The 18598-nt window shown below is 39.6% G+C and overlaps 1 protein-coding gene across 4 annotated transcripts in view; it reads right to left on the reverse strand.

The window, feature by feature from the left end:
- Positions 1-18598, reverse strand: part of HECW1 (HECT, C2 and WW domain containing E3 ubiquitin protein ligase 1) — a 266543-nt gene that overhangs the window by 43621 nt on the left and 204324 nt on the right. For all 4 annotated transcript variants that reach the window (XM_079302438.1, XM_079302440.1, XM_079302441.1 and 1 more), the window contains exons 11-17: positions 18335-18485; positions 13627-13757; positions 10865-10986; positions 7862-8047; positions 7121-7255; positions 1983-2088; positions 1701-1797 (exon numbers count right to left, since the gene is read on the reverse strand). In XM_079302438.1, coding sequence (XP_079158564.1) covers positions 1701-1797; positions 1983-2088; positions 7121-7255; positions 7862-8047; positions 10865-10986; positions 13627-13757; positions 18335-18485 — 928 coding nt within the window. The remainder of the gene's footprint in view (positions 1-1700; positions 1798-1982; positions 2089-7120; positions 7256-7861; positions 8048-10864; positions 10987-13626; positions 13758-18334; positions 18486-18598) is intronic.

Here is an 18598-nt window from a genome sequence, read left to right on the forward strand (position 1 = left end):
CCCTATTTTAGACAACAGAGTGATTTGTAATCCTCCAGGTTCATGTGTTCATCAGGTCACCAAAAACAGACTTAAAAAAGTCTACAACTAACATAGCACCTTTTTGCAGTATTATCACTTCTTTTTCCTCTGTCACTTCCATCTGGCAAATAACACTCTATCATATACTTGATAAGAATTACACACACAGATGTTATACAGTATAATACGTGTTGCATGTGTAAAATCATACTTTTTGTTAATAAGGACTAGGAAACATAGGATAGGATCCCATCAGCAGATTAGGATCATGGAAGATACACATCTACGCTCCAGCCTATCAGAGTGTTTCTAAAGCATTGCAGTGTCCAAATATTTTTATTCTAGTATTAAGTCAAGGATGTGCTTTAGAACCTTGCAATCAAGGTCCATAAAAGATGGACATTTGCATCCTAGGAGTTTGCTTGCTACCTGCTGCCTGAGGATTAGACAGTAGCTTGGATCACTCCTGGCCCAAGCATAATCAGCAATGACCTGGAGGCAAAAGGCTCAATATCCTGTTACAAATCTTATTATGCACTGGCTAAGCCGTCCAGTCCCTATCACTGGTCAATTTTGTCCTCTGCTCAAAAGGAGATAAAAGCATTATCTGTTCTCTGGGAAATGAGAATTCAAGTTACAGTTGAGGAAAAAAAAAAAAAAAAAGTCTGGAATAATTTGGTGGCGAAGATAAAAAATTCTCAGTTACATAAATGCACATTTTGAATACTGAGACTATTTTTCATTCTATTTCTCATTTTATTTACATGTATCAATTCCTCCAGAAGGAAAGTCTAATCCTTACACCCAAAGAATTCTTTGTCTGGCCTTCAGAGGTAAATGAGGAGTCAGTAAGACTAACAGCAGAAAGCACTCTGCAAGAATTTGGAGGTCCTCTCCTCCTTCAGCCACACGTCTGTACTGCAGCCACAGCTCTGTACTGCACAGTACAACCTAAACTCTTGGTCAAACTCCCAGCTGGTGCATATGGGCATTGCTGACATAGATTAACGCCAGCTTGAGATCTGGGCCAAAAACAGATAATGCAAACTTTGGAATTTGAATAAGTTTAAGTTGTACTGGTGATTTGTTCTGTTTTTGGTTTTTTTTTTCTGTTTCTAAAAAGTCTAACAGGAAAGGAATGAGCTTAATAAAAAGAAAGACACTTTTTTTTAAACTACTTTGGAAATGACTACCTTTAAGTCAAAAAGTGAAAAAGATTAAAGACAAGAGCACAATCCACTTCATAATAATGCTCCTATTTCTTTATAAAACCTAGGGTGACTATATCCATGACAGGAGTGTAAATCCAACCATGAAGCAAAATCCTGGCTCTGCTGGAGTTATTGGGGTTCTGCTGCTGACTTCCATCCAAACACTCATTTAACTCTATCTTCTGAAAAGCAAAGTGATAATTGCAGGTGAAGACAAAGTTTCTGCTATTCAGTAATACTTAGAATAGAAATTAGACATGTCACTATTTTATTATATTTATTTTCATTCTTCTAACTTCTTGGATGTCTGTGGAAAATAACTATAGTAACCACATGATGGTTCCCATCTACTCTTTAATGGTGACAGTTCAAGTCCATCTTTCGTACTACAGTTACTAGAATTTGGTTTTCCCCACTGCAAAAAGCTCTCCTGGAAGTAGGGTAGAGCAGTCTGGAAAAAAGCGGTACCTGAGTGCATGGTTTCTGGCCAAGCTGGGCTGACGCTCCTGCAGCATCTCAAAAATGTTGGGTTGGCGTAGGAATGCAACAATCTTGTCATTGTAAGCTGGAAAAGGTAAAAAAAAACCCCAGAGGCTTTATTTGTCATGTCACCATGAGTCTGCAGGGGCACACTGACTGCACTGCCAGTGAGGCACAGGGCAACATGAGGCAGTGCATGCAGCTGGTGAGAAGTCCTAAACCCCAGCTTTGTGAGCACTGCTTTGAGAAGGAAAAACAAACTTGGCTTACCCAGAGGTAATGCCTCGTGATGGTGCTGGTTTCGAATAGCTGTTACAAGACTATTGCCTGGTCTGGCCAACAGAGTAACTCCTCTGTTTCGAGAGACTTCAGAGGCCTACAATATAGAGAAAAGGAAAAGAATGGTCAAAACCGACCACCAGTAGCTCACCAGTCAGTTAAAGATGTGTCATCTTTACTTCTGTAACCTTCAGAATGGCCCATGATGCTGACTGAAGGACAGAGTATGTATCACACTACATACTCTGTAGTATCAAACATATCTTGTTTTAGCATAACTGCATTACTTCAAGGTTATTACAGCACTGTTTTTGAAAAGAGAAAAAACACACAATGCTGCAATGTTCACTTGTTGTTAAGGGAAATTTTATAGTGGAAATAACATGAGGAAGGTAGATCACAGCACAGAAAAAGGCTGTATTGTCCCAGAAGGCTGCCTAACTTGCATAACCAGAAATTGAATTGTATACATTGAAAATAAGAACATAATCCAAAGAGCTGATAAAGGGAGTAGTAACAATGAAATTTTTCACTACCCCTTAACCGAGGCACTTAAAGAAAGCCACTGTTCTAAATGCACTACCTAATGAAGGGAATCATGTCAGGAAGGCAGATTTCTTAAAAGGTGGGGAAACACTTTGCTATGAAGATATTAAAAGCCAAACAGTGACATCTGGCAATGTTTGCATTAAGGTATTACTTGCTGGGTAACTTTCTGGGGACTTGTGAAAGTTGAGAGGAACCCACCTGTCTCTCCTGTTTTCCTCCAGAATACAGCCACAGTGAGGCCAAGAGAGGAATCATGCAATGCTTTGGGTTGGAAGGGACCTTAAAGATCATTTAGTTGCACCACCCTGCTACAGGCAGGGACATCTTCCACAGGACCAGGTTGCTATGGCTCCCTCCAACCTGGTCTTAAAACACTTCCAGGCATGGAGCACCCACAGCTTCTCTGGGCAATCAGTTCCAGTGTTTCACCACCTTCACAGTAAAGAATTTTTTCCTAATATCTGATCTCAACTTACTCTCTTTTAGTTTAAAGACATTCCCCCTTGTTCTGTGACTACAGTGTGAGGCTGCATCAGGACAAGATGCATTAGGAATGCCAACTGCCACTCTACTGGGCTAATAGCTGCTCCTTTCTCAGTGCACAAATTATAGCATTTGGCAACCACTCCAGGAAGAAATCGCCCCTATCCAATATTTTAAATGCTTAACTCTGCATCCAAGCAAATGTTGCCAATCCATTTTCAGTGGTACAGCCAAATGCCAGGTCTTCCAACTGGATATACACAAAAACTGGGAAGCTAAATGTGCCTGGCAAGCTGCCTTTTGGAACTCGTAAAGCTTAGAATGTGTACATGTAACAAGATCCCAGTCAATGCACTTGAAACGTGTTAACACACAGGTTAAACAATAACTATTCTAATCAAGCACATTGTAATTTAAAACACAAAACTGATGTACAAGGGCATGGCAAATGTTTTGCTTCATCATTCCTTTAGGATTTAACCTGCACCCATCTTTTGCCTTTGTCTCCTCCTCACAGCACAGGCCAACTCACAATGAAAGTTTAGCTCAGGCATAGGCAGCTTTTCCCCTGTGACCCAGGCATCAACCCCAGCAAGCATTTTGTGGCCTTTATGGCATTCACTCCATGCTGTGGCACAGGGAGGAACCTAGGTGCAAGAGGTGCCCTATGATCCACTGCCACAGTGGGCATGAGGCTCCCTGTGGGAGCAGCTATTTCTTGGGATGTCTGTGGGCAGCACAGCCAGGATCACACACTGGTCCAGGACCAGTTTTACTAGTTAGAAGGTGTGGGAGGTGCAAAGGCATTGTTGGGCTCAGCTTCTCCACTTCCAGGGAGCCCTGGGGTTCAGGTGAGGATTTCTATTCCTCAGGTCCTTGTAGAACAAACTTGCAAGGGAATGCGGATGGTGGGTGAGCCTGCTCTTAAGGAGGATTGCAGATTTATCCTTGACAAAGATAAATCCTACACCCTTTTGCTACACATAATTTTACTGACCAGAAGATAGAAAGGGGGAAAGGGAGGAGTAACAGAGGAGCTGAACATATATCTCCCATAAAAATTAGCACCCGGTGGTATTTGCTCATCACTTGGGAACTGCATGGTACTTCTGCCCAGCCTGGGCCTGGATCTTCCTCTTGCTCTTGTCACCATTACTTTTGGTTATCTTTCCAGTGCCTGGACATATTTCTCCTGGATCAAGGATTTTGGAAGGAAATGTGTAGAGTGCCTGTGAAAGAAACTTTCACTCCCTTCTTCCCATCTTCCCAGTTCTGGTTGAAGAGATAAAATCATCTACATTGTAAGAATCCAGTTCTGTACACACCTCAATAAAGTGGTGATGTACTTCTCTTCATCACCATCTCTAGGCATTGCTCATGCTGTTTTTGCTCTTTACACATTTACACCTCCAAACAATTTTTCTCTGGCAACACGACAGGAAAATTCCCAGCCCTCTAATTAACTTCCATTTTGCTAACAATTATCTTTTCACTCTTAGCTAATAAAGTACAATTGATTGCTCCAATTTAGTGTTCGGTCACAATCATCTCGTCTACTTTGGCTTTCTAATTGAATAATTTAATTTTGATTCACACATTATTCTCAAATAAAAAATAAAGAGTGACCCCTCTAATGATTTAGTGACCTGATTCATGTAGTCCAGAGTAATTGACAGATTTATGTCAGGTTTTAACAGCTTTGAAGTTGATACTTGGAAGTTGCAACCAGAGTGGAGAGTCCAAACTACCAGAGGAGCCTTTCAAGATGTGATACCTTTTCCTGGGATTTATATTGCTGCTGGATTTCAGAGGCCCATTTGAATCCTGCTACTTGTTTGTGTGGTTTGGTTGGCAAGGAGATTTATATACTGCCATATTCCAGCACCTTCTCTGCTCTTCTTGCTAACCAGCACCTCTTGCCTATCCATTGTGGATGTCTGCTTCCTTCCCCTGTAATCATGTATGTTGATATTCACTGCAGATGGGAAGTCATTTAGAGGGAACAGAAAGGGCTGACAAACTGTTCTGTTTATAGCAGTGGAGGAAGGAAATTAATCACTTAGTAATCTATACTTTAGTTATTGATGGCCACTACAGCTACCTGAACTTTTCTTCCAAAAATCAGCTAACTAAGAGTAGCAACAACTCTCTTTCTCCTGTAAAAGACTGATAACCTTAAAAAAATGCTAAATAAAGAATTTGTAGCATTTTTTTTCAAATTAATATATAATACCATTTAATAACAGTATTCTAAATATAACAATGGAAGTTTTTGCAGAAGTCTCTTATTTCATTACCCCGGCTCTTTTCTGTGTCCCCTCTGGCAACCACAACTTCACTATTCTGCTGTCCTTCAGGCTCCTCTGACACATGTACATGACATTGAAAACTGGTGAGCTGTCCTTTGTGGTACTTCATACTGTCCTGGCGACAGCTTCCAGAGGTCACACCATCTGCTCAGCAAAGAAATTGCCAAGGCTGCAGACAGCTGACACATGGCCAGGACAAAGCCCCACGTGTGAGTCTACAGACATGATTTACAACATCCAAATGCACTTGGAGGAAATGGCATGAAACATGAGGCTCTTAATAAATGGACCGAGTTGCAAAGGGTTGAATATTTTCCTTGTAAATGAGGGACTTTCAGGCACCAATCCAAAGTCCTTGGAAATCAATGGGAGTCCTTCCAGTGGAGCAGCCGACACTCCCAAATGGGAAGCTACTTGACTATGATAAAGAAGTTTGACTATGATAAAGAAGTTTGACTATGACAAGGGCATAGAAGCAGTGTGGGACCTGGGTCACCAAGACTGGGTGATGATTATTTCATTGGCTGATGATGCCAGAACAGTAGCCTCAAAGAACAGTTTTTGATTTCCCCAGATAATCATTACTCAAAACTATTTAATACTTTTGACTGTCTACCCTGTACTGTTTTTTCTGGGTTTATTGCATATTGTTCCTTGCCAGCCTTGCCAGTGCTTGCAAAACCAAGTGTATTTTTTGGGCTAGGTCATCTGAGTTGCTCAGTGGTGTTTCTGGCCCTGACATGGTGAATTTGCAAACAAGCCTCAGGCAAGCACGGGCCCCATCATGAATGATGGTGCAGGTGGCTGTCACAGTCATGCCAGTAATTCAATCACAGCAGGAACACTAAACAGAAGGCTGCTGGCAGAGGGAAGTTGCTAAGCTGGTGGGAACATTTGATTGAAACAGATCCATTGATATACTTCTATCTTCAGAAAATATGGTGCTGTATTCACCCAAGATGGAGAAAACATGCCCAAGCTGCTCATGCCTGATTTGCCTTTGGTCCTGAAAAACTGACCTCACACCCTGTTCAGTTCCTGATCCCAATCCACCTGTCAGTGAGAGGTATTCAGACTGGCCCTGCTGTAATAAATTTTGATGCTAGTTTCAGAAGCATTTCTCTGGATATTTTTGTGGAAGAGAAAGATCCTTTCACCAGATTTCATCTCTAGTTCTATTCAGCAACAATCTTTATAAATGTTTAACTTTATGGATTTGCTATATGAAGAATCTGATTGCTGGTATTTTTTCCTACTTAAATCCACAATACAAACACAGTATTTATGCTTTTTTCAATCCTGTCTGTGGCCCTAAGTGATAAAAATCATCCCCAGGAAAAATGTTTAATGTGAGTGAAAGCTGGGAAAGCAAACCTCAACAGACATTACTGCACTACTTCTATGCACTACTTCTATCTTTTCAGAGCACAGTATCACAATGGGGAATGAAGAAACATATGAGATACAGGCTAAATAAAAAATAAATTGAATAACTTTAGTAAAGCAAGGCCAGGATGTCAATTATGAATTCGTCTTTTAAAATCTATTCTGCCATCACTTCACTTCAGTTATACTTCACTTACTTATTATTTTATTCTGAAAACCATCAAATTTTAAACCACCAAGCTCTGAAATAAACCCTTTAGAAAGACAAAAATACCCGTTTTATTGTCTTTGGAAGACAGACATTCACAAAACAGTCTGTTTCAATGCTTTTACAATAAAAGTTCTTATAATTCTAGAGGAGACTGCTGCCAAAAGCTCCTGAGGTGATATGAGCACAGTTACCTCTCCAGCGCTGTAGCTGCGAAGCCGCTGCAGGTGCTGCCGGTGAGTCAGGTGATTTGGGAGCCGCCCATTCTGCAGCGGGATCCTGGGATCTATGAAGGTGGTAGCACGGCTGTTGTGGTCAACGAAGAAAGACTGAAACACAGAGGGACAATGGTTTCTTTAATCTGAAGATTGCCAAGCCTGTGATAGCATTGCAGGAACACAGCAGGAAAACCACTGGCATCTGTACATCGGAAATGCCTGGGGTAAGTATAGTCCATGGAAGGCACCTGAAAACAACAGGACTGGCCTACTCAAAGCTAGAATAGCTCTTCGAAAATACCAGAAGCTGTGTAGGCCAAAATCATGTGCAATGGCCATGATGTAAGCAAGACAGGAGAGAAAAATATTTTTGGGAAATGCAGCTTTAACCTATTTGGTGGTTCCAGCGGTCAGTTAGCAAAGCTTCATTGAAGGTAGAGACACTGAGTCAAATTTTGCAGTCACAACAGATCTACTCTGTCTCAAACTTTGTTGTCAGTCCATGCTGTTTTGGCTTTGGTGAATATTCTACAGAAAGCTAGAAATGCTTTTAAACTTTGAAGCTTTTTCCCTGCTTCTAAAATTACTCTCCCTGCTGCTTGTGTTGTTTAAAACCAAATCTTTACTGATTTTAAGTCAAGAAGGAAGAAACTTTTAATAAACATGTAGCCTGTAGTGCTGTGTTAAACAAGTGAATAGTTTTGCTGGCACTCTTACCTTGCCCTGCTGGTCAGTTTTTATCTCCCAGCCACGAGGAAGCTCCAGCCGGGTATCAGCAAACATGTTGATAAAATTTACTAGGTCTCTGTTGTGCTGATACCGCTCAAAATTGCGAGCATCTCTACGAATCTTCAGAATCATATGCTTCAAGCAGGTACTGTTGGTGAAGACTCGATAGGCACTCTGTGAGATGGATAACAGAAGAAACCCAGATCTGATGTCAAAACATGGTTATTTCATGTGCCACATGCCCAAAGAACTGAAACAAATCCTGTTAGAATCAAGAAACACTTCTGTCTCATTGTTTAGATTTGAGCAACTACTTTACACATATAATTAAGACACACCATCTAGATAGTGAAACATCCCAGACATTATGCACAGTTAGCCTGTGCAAGAACTGCTGTTTTAATGCACTTCAAATATGGTCAGCTGAAACATCACACACTCAAGGTGCATGTAGTTGCCCCTTTCATTGCTCTTACTGGTTGACAGAAACACTGCTTGTGTGCCTGAGCAGTGCCAGAGAGATGCAAAGACAGCTGTGAACATCTGTTTTTGCTAAAAGTGATATCAAGATGTGCATGATAGAACTCATGAACTTAAGAGAACCCCAGTGCAGATATGAGCTTGCTACCTTTTTTATGGTGACTATACAGCCACAGGACACTTTTTAATGGTCTATTTTTAGAAGGTGTGAATTGTTTCCTGGAAGGGAGAATTTGTTTCTGCTGCTTGTTTCTGTGATGACTACAAAGCCTGTCAGATGGACACATGCCACCCTTCAGGCAGCGAGCTGTATCCCACAATGGGCATTAAATACACCTCTTAGGGGAATGTGGCCTGAGGCAGCCCAAGGGAGTGAACTGACCTGATTGCAGAATAGGGGCCCAGTGAACTGTATGTGTTGTTACAAATGTGTTCAATGACAGAGCACAAAATAATACTCATGCTGACAACACACAGGCCCATTCACAGGCTACTCTTTGTATCCTTAATTTCAGGGAAAAGGCTCCTCGGCTCCTCAAGACAGAGTAGGAAACTTCACAAAAATTTCCTGAGCCTTTTACTACAGAGGAAATGAGTGTCTTGGTTTGCTGGTCAGCCAAAAGGATTGAATTATCCATTAGAGTAATAAAGGATCACTGGAGGACTCCTGTCTTCAGTGAAGTGAGCTCCAGTGTGCAGACCTGGAATATGTCCAGAGAATTTGACCCAGCAGTTTTGAATTCTCAATTTCTATGTGTGTTTAGTGCATTTCAACCACCATAATGCAATAAAACATCTACAGGTATAATCTTTATTATGTAAGGATTTATTGTGGTGACACCACTGAGAATGCTCCCTGTAGCACAGGGTCCCTAATTATGACAAGGGTTGGTAAAAGTTATGAAATCACAGAGATATGATCTCTGCCCTGCAGATACGACCTACTTACAACCTGGGAAAGCTTCATGGTCACAGATTTTTAAGATCCCAGCCTACTATCTAACAAAAGTTGTATTTTGATCTAATGTATGATCAATGAATGTCCCGAATATCTCTAAGCTGCATTATGGAAACAAGGAGTGCAATGTATTTTTATCTCTTCATGGAAATAAAATACCTGAAAAATGAGAGCCTTTCCCTTTTAATTCTAACTGCTGGATAATATTTTCCAATCCCAGCTTCAGTGACATAATTAACAGCTTGAAATTTTAATAGGGGCTTGTGGTTAAAATATAACACTCATGTTAAGGCAAAAATTATGTGGGCCATTATTCCTGTACAAGTGGTATGTGTATGACCATTTGACAGATGTTTTAATAAATTATTCTGCTTCTCACATTAGAGACAAGTTCTTAAGATAAAACTGAGGGCCCTCTTTCTGCTTTTTTTTTTTTTTTGTTTTGTTTTTTTGGGGTTTTTTTTTTTTGTTTTTAATTTCAGTGCCTAATAAAATTGATATTTAGCTGCTCTTTACACAACTATGGAATCAGTTGCTCATTTTCCCATCAACTATGCTGGTTACATTGCTCCCAGCTATAAATCATCAGATATCACCCTGCCAATGGAAGTAACTATCTGCACTCCATAACCTAGTTCAGGGAATGTCAGATAAGTTAATACATCCCTTCCCTGTCAGGATCTCATGGGCGATAATCTCTGGCAGATGCTTGGATATGGATGGCTGGCTTCCATCCACAAAGTGCTACAGCCAGAACCTGATGCCTGCAGTTAGCTGAGAGGCTGTGCTGAGGCAACTCTCAGTGTTTTACTTTCCTTTCCTTTTGAAAAGGAAGGTCATTTTTACTCAGAAATGGATAACTTTCCAAATAGTCAGAAGTCATGTTTAGATGCCTTGTTGAACTATATTCCAGATATGGCAAACTAGGACTGCATCTCATTGTGGGACTTCCCTATCTACTTCCTCCTGACACACATTTATTCCACTCCCTCCAGGTTTGCAAGAAAATGTGTGATTTTACTGCCCTAATGGAAAAAAAAAAAAAGTTATTTGAATTTTGAAAATTTGTTTTTACTTGTGCTTTTTCCAAAATAGCTACACTGACATAAGTCAGTATTTCTTTCACTCAGTTATGCCTGCTCCCTTTTTGGGAAAACAAATTGCAAAAGTTAATTTTTATTCCTTCTATTTATCTGAGACTTGGTGATATCTGAGTAAGATTTCTCAGGATATTGGATCAAAAGGCAACAACTTCACTGTCTACAGCAACAGATAACAGAATCAACCAAGCTGAAACCAAGGGTTCCTGGGTGTTCTGGGAGGATAATGTTAATGGACTTCTCTGTACCATGGAATCTCTTGTGTGAGGCAGAATTCCAGCAAGAGCCTCCTTGGAGCAGCCTGGCTGTAGTGTCCCCAGCCTGGCCTGGTGCTCAGAAAGGACAACTGAGCCCCAGGTCACGCAATTCACTGCGCATTCTCCCTGAAGGTGTGGGACACAGCACTGGGACTCAAAAACCAATAGTGTGAGAGAGCAAACCATCATTACTCACATAGTTTGCATGCAGCACAGTGAAGAACTCGGGATTGGTGATGAACTTCACAGCTGGAGACTGCAGCAACAAGGTGATTTTTTGAGAATTCACAGGAGAAAGGGAACCTTCCCTCCTAATCTCTGGACAAAAAAAAAAAAAACCAAAGAAAAACCTTATTAATGTAGTGGCAAGCAAAGTCTATTATTTAATCTTTCAGAAATGACTAAAAGTGATGAAAAAAACCAACCAACCACTTGGCCAATGCACCTACCTTGGCATTCCCAAGATAATCCTTCTGGCAAACTGATGGATATCCTTATGGTTAGTAATGCAGTGTTTATCACAGCAGTGCAGGAGCAGAATGGTTTCCTGAACTGTAGCTTATGAAACTCTGGGTCAAGTCTGATGCTGTCCCTAAATGTAATGTGACCACAGTGGTTTTTACCAGCTGATGGTTTGGTTCAGGCACCCAGGTCCATTCTGGTTTCCCCTGCAGCTGATTTTAGAGAAATCTGATCTCCCAATCCAGCATTACCCTTTACTTTAATTGCATTGTTTTTGACAAATCTAAGGTTTTGGGGATTTGTATGGTAAAGAAAACAAAACCAGACACAATTGCATCATTTTTAATCTGTATCAATTAATGAAATACAGGAGCAGAACTGAGTATTCAGAATGCAACTTTATGGAAGTAGAAACTCCTCATGTTCTTTAGCTACCAGAAAAATTCTTCCTACCATTGAAGTATGGCTTTGGTGTTCTGGCATTTTCAAATAAAGCCACATTTTATTTGCAATCCAGGAAAATTAGATGCAGATGTCACCAACAGAATAAATACACTTTCATAGTTTTTTTTTCTTATCAGTTTAATTTCTTTTTTCTTCATGCTGCACACATCATATTATTTTATCAATTTAAAACTGCAGACTGGATAAGTTGCTGGAGTTAAATTGATTTATACTGGTTTAGAACCTGGATTAATGTGCCTTAATTGTATTTCTTCTAAAATTTTTCATTTAAATTAAAAGACAAATAACAAATGTATAATACTGCAGCTTTTTCTTTCCCTAATGTGTTTACACCATCATTGATCTTCTAATTCTTGGAATCTTATACAATATTGATGTTTTCTTCTAAAAGCAAAGCAATTATCTATAGCAAAAACCATTTCCTAGTGACTTATGGAAAGATTTATCACACTCATTAGCTCTTTGAGTTTAAAACAAAAGAGTGCATGCTAAATAATAAACTGAAATAAACACTTAGTGGTGGGAACTCCTATTAAATTACTATTTTATTGTATGTGATACTAAATGATTGCACATATTAGAAGTAATGACTACATTACTTTAAAATACTAATAATACAATGTGTACCTCGTTTCCACTTCCCTAACATAGAGAACTTGGATCTCCTTATAAGATCCACTGTAAGCAGAAGTCTCCCTTCAATTGCAATACAAAAGATGGCAAGGAAACATTGAGCATCAAATGTTAACTATCCTTGGCCAAAACTGATTTTGATGGATCAAAACAAACAAAATTGACTATTCTTCTAAACTTGTTAAAAAAGTTTCTTATTTCTCTATGTAATTTTCCCTATCCAACATCAAAAACTTAGAAAACTCAAGCAAGATACTATGTTGGTTCTCAAACAAAATTGACTATTCTTCTAAACTTGTTAAAAAAGTTTCTTATTTCTCTATGTAATTTTCCCTATCCAACATCAAAAACTTAGAAAACTCAAGCAAGATACTATGTTGGTTCTTTCCCATTACCAATCCTATTTACAGAGGGACAGCAAAAGGATGGCAAGAAGTTGGATTTACTCATGGCAGGCAATACAGAACACATAGTTAGGTGGAGGCAAAAGTAATCCAAAGGAAGAGAACTGGTGAATCATTCTGCTGGTGCTAACAAAGCAGGGAGTTACTTTTGCATGGCCTCTTGAAACATTTAAGACTATGGTTTCCCAAATGTTTTGAGAAAACACTTTTGGTAGGAGTGTGACTACCACCAAAAGGCCATCCCATACTGCCTTGGGTACACATCTTCTTCCTCTGCTTTGTAGTGACACCAATTCTTGTCTCCTTATCTAACAAGCCAGATGAAAGATCCAACCTGGCTGTAAAAGACAAGGACAAGAAGCCAGGCTGTTTTTCAGGCAGTTCAGTTCTCCCCTCTGGTATGGGGTCCTGTCACATAAATTAGTGGTGGCCAAAAAGACAGCTGTGCCTTCTTCAGTGACAGTCCACACTTAGTTCAGCTCACAGCTATCACAAAACCACACCTTTAGAAACCACAAATATTTCATATATGATGCCAGGGCCAATGCAAGCATAATCACACAAATGTGGCAGTGCAGAAGCCAGGCCTAGAGAAAATAAACTGCAAATGACCCAAGCTAAAAATCACATGGCCATAAAAATAAGACAGCACCTCTTTTTGCAGCTACGAGGTGAATGGTATTCACCCAGTAGTGGCAAAATGCTTCTTCCATTTTAGTTTCAAATGGCCCTTAACTAAGGTAAAAATGCTTTGTCTGTCTTAGTAGTTGTTAAAGAAGAACTGAAACTGTTGTATCCAGCTTTGTACTTGTAGCTTCACATCTAAAAAATGTATCTTCAGGGTTTTTTTTTGTTTTTACTTTCGTTTTGTTGATTTTTTAAAATTAAGTTTTGCAACCTGGTATAATAAAACTCCAGTCTCCACTGGAAATAGAGTTTTCCCCAGAACTGAATGGCACTGAACATGCCACTTAGAAGCTTTGTTGCCCCATACCTGGGCTTGGCTGGGAAGGCTCTGCCTCAGAGTCACTTCCTCCTCCAGTGGGAACTCTCTCCACCCTGTTGTTTACCACAGCATCATCTTCAGTCCTCTCTGTTGCGATGGTCCGCTGGATGTTTTGGTACCTAGATTCATAGAAAGGAATAACAAGATTTAATTCACAGAGGTGCTTTCTGTTGTTTTCTGCCTTAACAATCAGCACTGTTTCTGAATGATTCCAGTATTTCTATCTCCAGTGTACAACAGAGTAAGAGCAGAGCTGACTCTTCTCCTGCAGCTGGTGCAGCTGCTCACATTTGGGCCAACCAACACTTTGCAAACCTGGCATTTTTCAGACTAACAAACAGCCACAGAGGGTGCCAAGTCAGGAATACTCAAACTTCAGACACATATTTAGGCTGTGTGGCTACTTCAAGGCTTCCCTTTAAAACATCTGGACACCTGGAACCTAAAACTAGAGGCAGGTCGTGGTTCCTCCTCTCATTTAGCCTTATGGAAGCATTACCAGTGAAGTAAGGATCAACTCTGTGATGCACTGAGTAATTTTCAGTCTTATTAAATTACTGGATGCACATCCTGAACCCTGAAAAGGTAAAGGAGCCCAATCCTAAATACTTTACCTGATGAAGAACAAATAGCCTGGAGTGTTTTGAATTCACACTACAGAAACCAAATTCTCCTTAACTTGTTCACTCAAGGTGACAGATGAATTGGTGAACAAGTTTTCTTTGGTTCTACTGGCAAATTATGAGTATGTCTTATGTGTATTATAAATGCATTTTATACAGAAAGAGAGACGAGGAAAAGAAAAAGGAAGCATAAGGAGAAAGAAAGAGCTAGAAAGAGAAAGAAAAGAAAACCTAGAAAACAGACTCTCTTAATTATTTAAATTATCTTTTATTCAATCCCAATATTTTTAATTCTTCTTTCTTCATGGCATTTCCATGTGTATTTAAGATAGGATGGCTTTATTGCCTTCTTTTAATCTGATAAAGCATTGTTTGTCTTTAATTTTTCTGACTTACACTCTTCTCTCCCCTCAGCTCAAGCTCTGACTTACAGATTTTACTTACTTTCTCTCTCTTTATTTGTTAATGCCCACTTTATTCCAAAATAGAAGTTAGTAATGAGTAAGTTCCTCAAAGTGACACAGGATCATTAAAGACAAGAGTTAGGATTTGCCTTTTTGGTGTCTCAAAAGACATAATCTCCAGCAGCCCACTGCATGCCAATCTTAGGCAAAAGGACTGGAGATAATTAGGAAAAAATAAAGTTTTAATAGATTTATACTAAACTTTCACAATGTTATGTGTCCTCCTCCAGTACTCAAAATCATTTAAAGCTATATTTAGTGTATATTTTGATAGTTTAAGAAAATATCCATCTTTACAAGGAAATTCTGATAGCAGGTTTTGCAACAGAATTAATTTACTGTTTTAAACCCTCTGTTTTAGACTTATATTTTACAGCTTTATTCACTTGACTGCAGGCAACTGAATGAACTTTCCATTCCAGTACTGGAGGAGTTTTACAACACCCACATGCAATAGAAAGGAAAAGAAAAACCAACCACAAAACCCCCCAGGTTCATATAATCAAGGGATATATGCACACATATAGAAAAATCCTGTACCTTCAATTTAATTAGATGGTAGAAAATCCCCACTGGCAAACCTCAAAGAGCAACACCAGCTGCATGCCAACAAAAGGCTATGCATTTCTTTTGCGTCTCAATACTATAAAATCACCTTATATAAATACAAAAAAAATGCCAAAGTAGCTGGAGAAAACATTGGAAGTGCAAAAGTTATGGGAATGCCTCTGGAAATTTCAGTCTCCTTTCAAAGTGATTTGTCAAAGAAATGGAGCTTAAGAAATACCACACTGTGGTTGTCCCAACCATGATGGTTACAACTTCTTAGTTTGATTATTATCTTTCAAACTTGTGCAAAGACAAGTTTAGTCATGCATATGCTGCAAAGTATCCTTTCAACACAGCTTGAACAACAAGGGCTGTTATCTGCTTGGCCAACAAGTAAGCAAGTCAGGTAGTGCTGCTGAAAATGTGCAAGAGCCTTTAAAATTAGAAGTATGGATGTCTCTCTGGTGTTTGCCCTACACCTGGATTCCAGTTTTGCATTCCCTGTATCCTCAAGTGGCTCGTACAGCTAAAGGGAAGGTTGGAGCACACAAGGAAAGCAGCACTAGGTTTAATCACTGCTATGTTTTTGGTTTTTTTTTCAAGCTGAATTTCCAAAGCTTTGTGGTTTTGGCTGAGCTGGAAATACCAAGCTTCCTTGTAATATTTTGGTCTTTCCATTCCCTTCCACAAATTAAACCAGGAAGCCAAAGAAAGGAGTAAATTTGTTTAAAAGAAAAGTCACCAAGCTTTGCCAAACTGCAGAGTGATGTTGAGTCCAAATTTTGTTTGAGGTTAGAGCAAAAGTTCAGGCTGCTGCTAATTCTATCATCAAAGTCTTTGTTTGCTGTTGCCTAAAATGATTCTCAGGTGTGCTTGCTGAAAAACATTTCAAATCATTAAGTTTGAAACACAAGAAAATAGCATTTCTGAAATGAAGGCTTAAAACAAAGTCCAATCCCACACAGTGTTGATAACAACTAATGAAAAGTAGCTTTCCTGACATGTGGAGACATGAAATATCTGAAATTAGATTTAGGACTAGAATAACTTTAAAAAGTATAACAGTCACATGAAAACTACAGAAATTACTTGCCACTGGGCAAATGCTCAGGAGATTAAGTATGAATCCCTTTCATTAGAATCTTAGGAAAAGTTCATCACAGGTGACAATAGGAGATCTTTGTATTCAACTTCTCAAATCAATAGAGCTCCTTGGCAGAGAGGAGAGAATCACAGCTTTTTTCCTTAGTCCCAAGAACTAAGGAAACATGACATTTCATGTTTAATAAACTGCAGAATCTCCAGTGGAACTTGCAAAAGTAGAGATTTGCCACTGATGAAAACTTTTCATACTTCTCCCTTTGTGATTGGATATATGAATACTAAAAATGGAGAGATTCAAAGAGGATGAATCTTATTAACCCTCAATTCCCAACCCAAACCAGTGACAACCAAGAAATAGCTAAGACAGACAGACAGACAGCCTACATGAAAACACTGAATAATATGAAGGAAGGAGGTCACAAAGACAATGCCTACCCTTCAGTTTCTGCTGTGATAGCTGGTTTAATGATGAACCTGAATTAACTAACGGAATGGTAAATCTCTCTTATAACCACTTATTCCTTTCATGGTTGTTCTGCATTTACATGAGTTCAACCTCAAAAAAAAAAAAAAAAATTAAGGTCTCTGCAACAGCTTTCTGGTTTCTGTGGTGGATAAGTTGCTTAAGTGGCAGCCAAACAGTCTGAACTTTGAAACTTTGACATGACTAAAATCCCTCTTGAAGACCAATGCCAAATGGCAGAGAAGTCATCTACATTAAATTTTCACTTTCTTTAGGTTTTTTTTTTTTTGTTTGTTTGTTTGTTTGTTTGTTTGTTTGTTTGTTTGTTTTAATATTATTATGGTAGCTTAAGGCTTTATGAGCAAACCTATAATGAAAACAAATACTGAGCAGGCTCTCTCATTTCTGCAAGACATAACACATATTATGAAAAACTACTCAAATAATGAATTTTGGTAAAAAAAGGATTGTTTTTCGAGAGCGTGGTGATGGTGTCAGTTTAAGTTGATGACCCAGTTCTCCCAGACTGCCTCATTCAGGGCACAGCAGCTTCCAAATTATTCAAAGTATTCTGAAAACAGCACTTTTAAACTCTGCATTGTTCTCTCAGCTGCAGATCTTTCTCTTAGCACAGAAGAAAAGGCCAAAAAACTTTTGTGGTATTTGACATGCTATAATTAAACTATAATTTCAGTCTTGCTTATCCTTTTCTAGAAATGGCATCATTATAGTAAGCAGGGAATTAAAAAAAAACCCAAACACTCCTTTAAGCAAAAATGGAAGATTTTTGACTATTTTTATTTCTTTCTTCTTAAATTCAGTCTAAAAAGCAAGCATGAGACAAAAATGATAAATAAATATATGTGTGGACTAGTCAACCAAAACTGAAATATAAATGATGTTAACAGGTATCTTAGCCAACTCAGAATGAACTGACAGATTTACAGGGCCCAATGCAACAGTAAGCAGACCTGCCTACCTCTAGAAATGTTCACAGTCCTATTAGAGCAAGGCTGTGCCCTGGAAAAGGAGACAGACCTTTCAACAGGTCTAATTAGCTGGATACAAAATGTCACACAGTATGGGAGCAATTCCAGTAGCAGTCAGGTCCAGAAAGCTTTGCAGCACAGTACTAATTGATGACCCATTAATATCACTCCTACAGTTATATAGCAAATGTTTTGGACTCCATGTTTTGGAAGAATACTCCCTTCCCTTCTAGTAGCTATTTCAGAAAAGTCTTCCAAAAGCCTCCTTTTGCTGTTAGAAACGTTTTGCACCATCATTCACCCAACAGCACCTTTCTTGCAGGCAGGTTTGAGCAGCAGACACCCTCAGCAGGCACATCAGCAGGCTGGGAGAGACCTGCAGGAGGGACAAGAACTTGGACGAGGTGGGAGTCAGTGTGGTGCATAGGAGGAGGAAGGGAGCTACTGGAGCAGGGTAGGAAAGGAGAGCACAGATGCCACAGGAAGTGAGGTGCAAATGCTCACCGGCGGTTGAGCTGCTCCATTTGCTGGATGGAGCCAGACCTGTGGATCCCGTCCGGCGTTGCCGCGGCCGTGGGCCGCTGCCACGTGGTGGTGCGGTTGACATGGTCCACGTAGAACACTCTCCCGTGGCTGTCTATCCGAGCTTCCCAATCTAGGGTGGGGAAAAAAGGAAGGGGTGATGCTGTCAGTGTGATGCCTTCCAGAAAACCTGCCTGTGGGAGGGATATACAGACACACACACACACACACAGACAGTATATACAC

The sequence above is a fragment of the Erithacus rubecula genome, assembly GCF_903797595.1.
Source record: "Erithacus rubecula genome assembly, chromosome: 3".
NCBI classification, from domain to species: Eukaryota; Metazoa; Chordata; class Aves; order Passeriformes; family Muscicapidae; genus Erithacus; species Erithacus rubecula.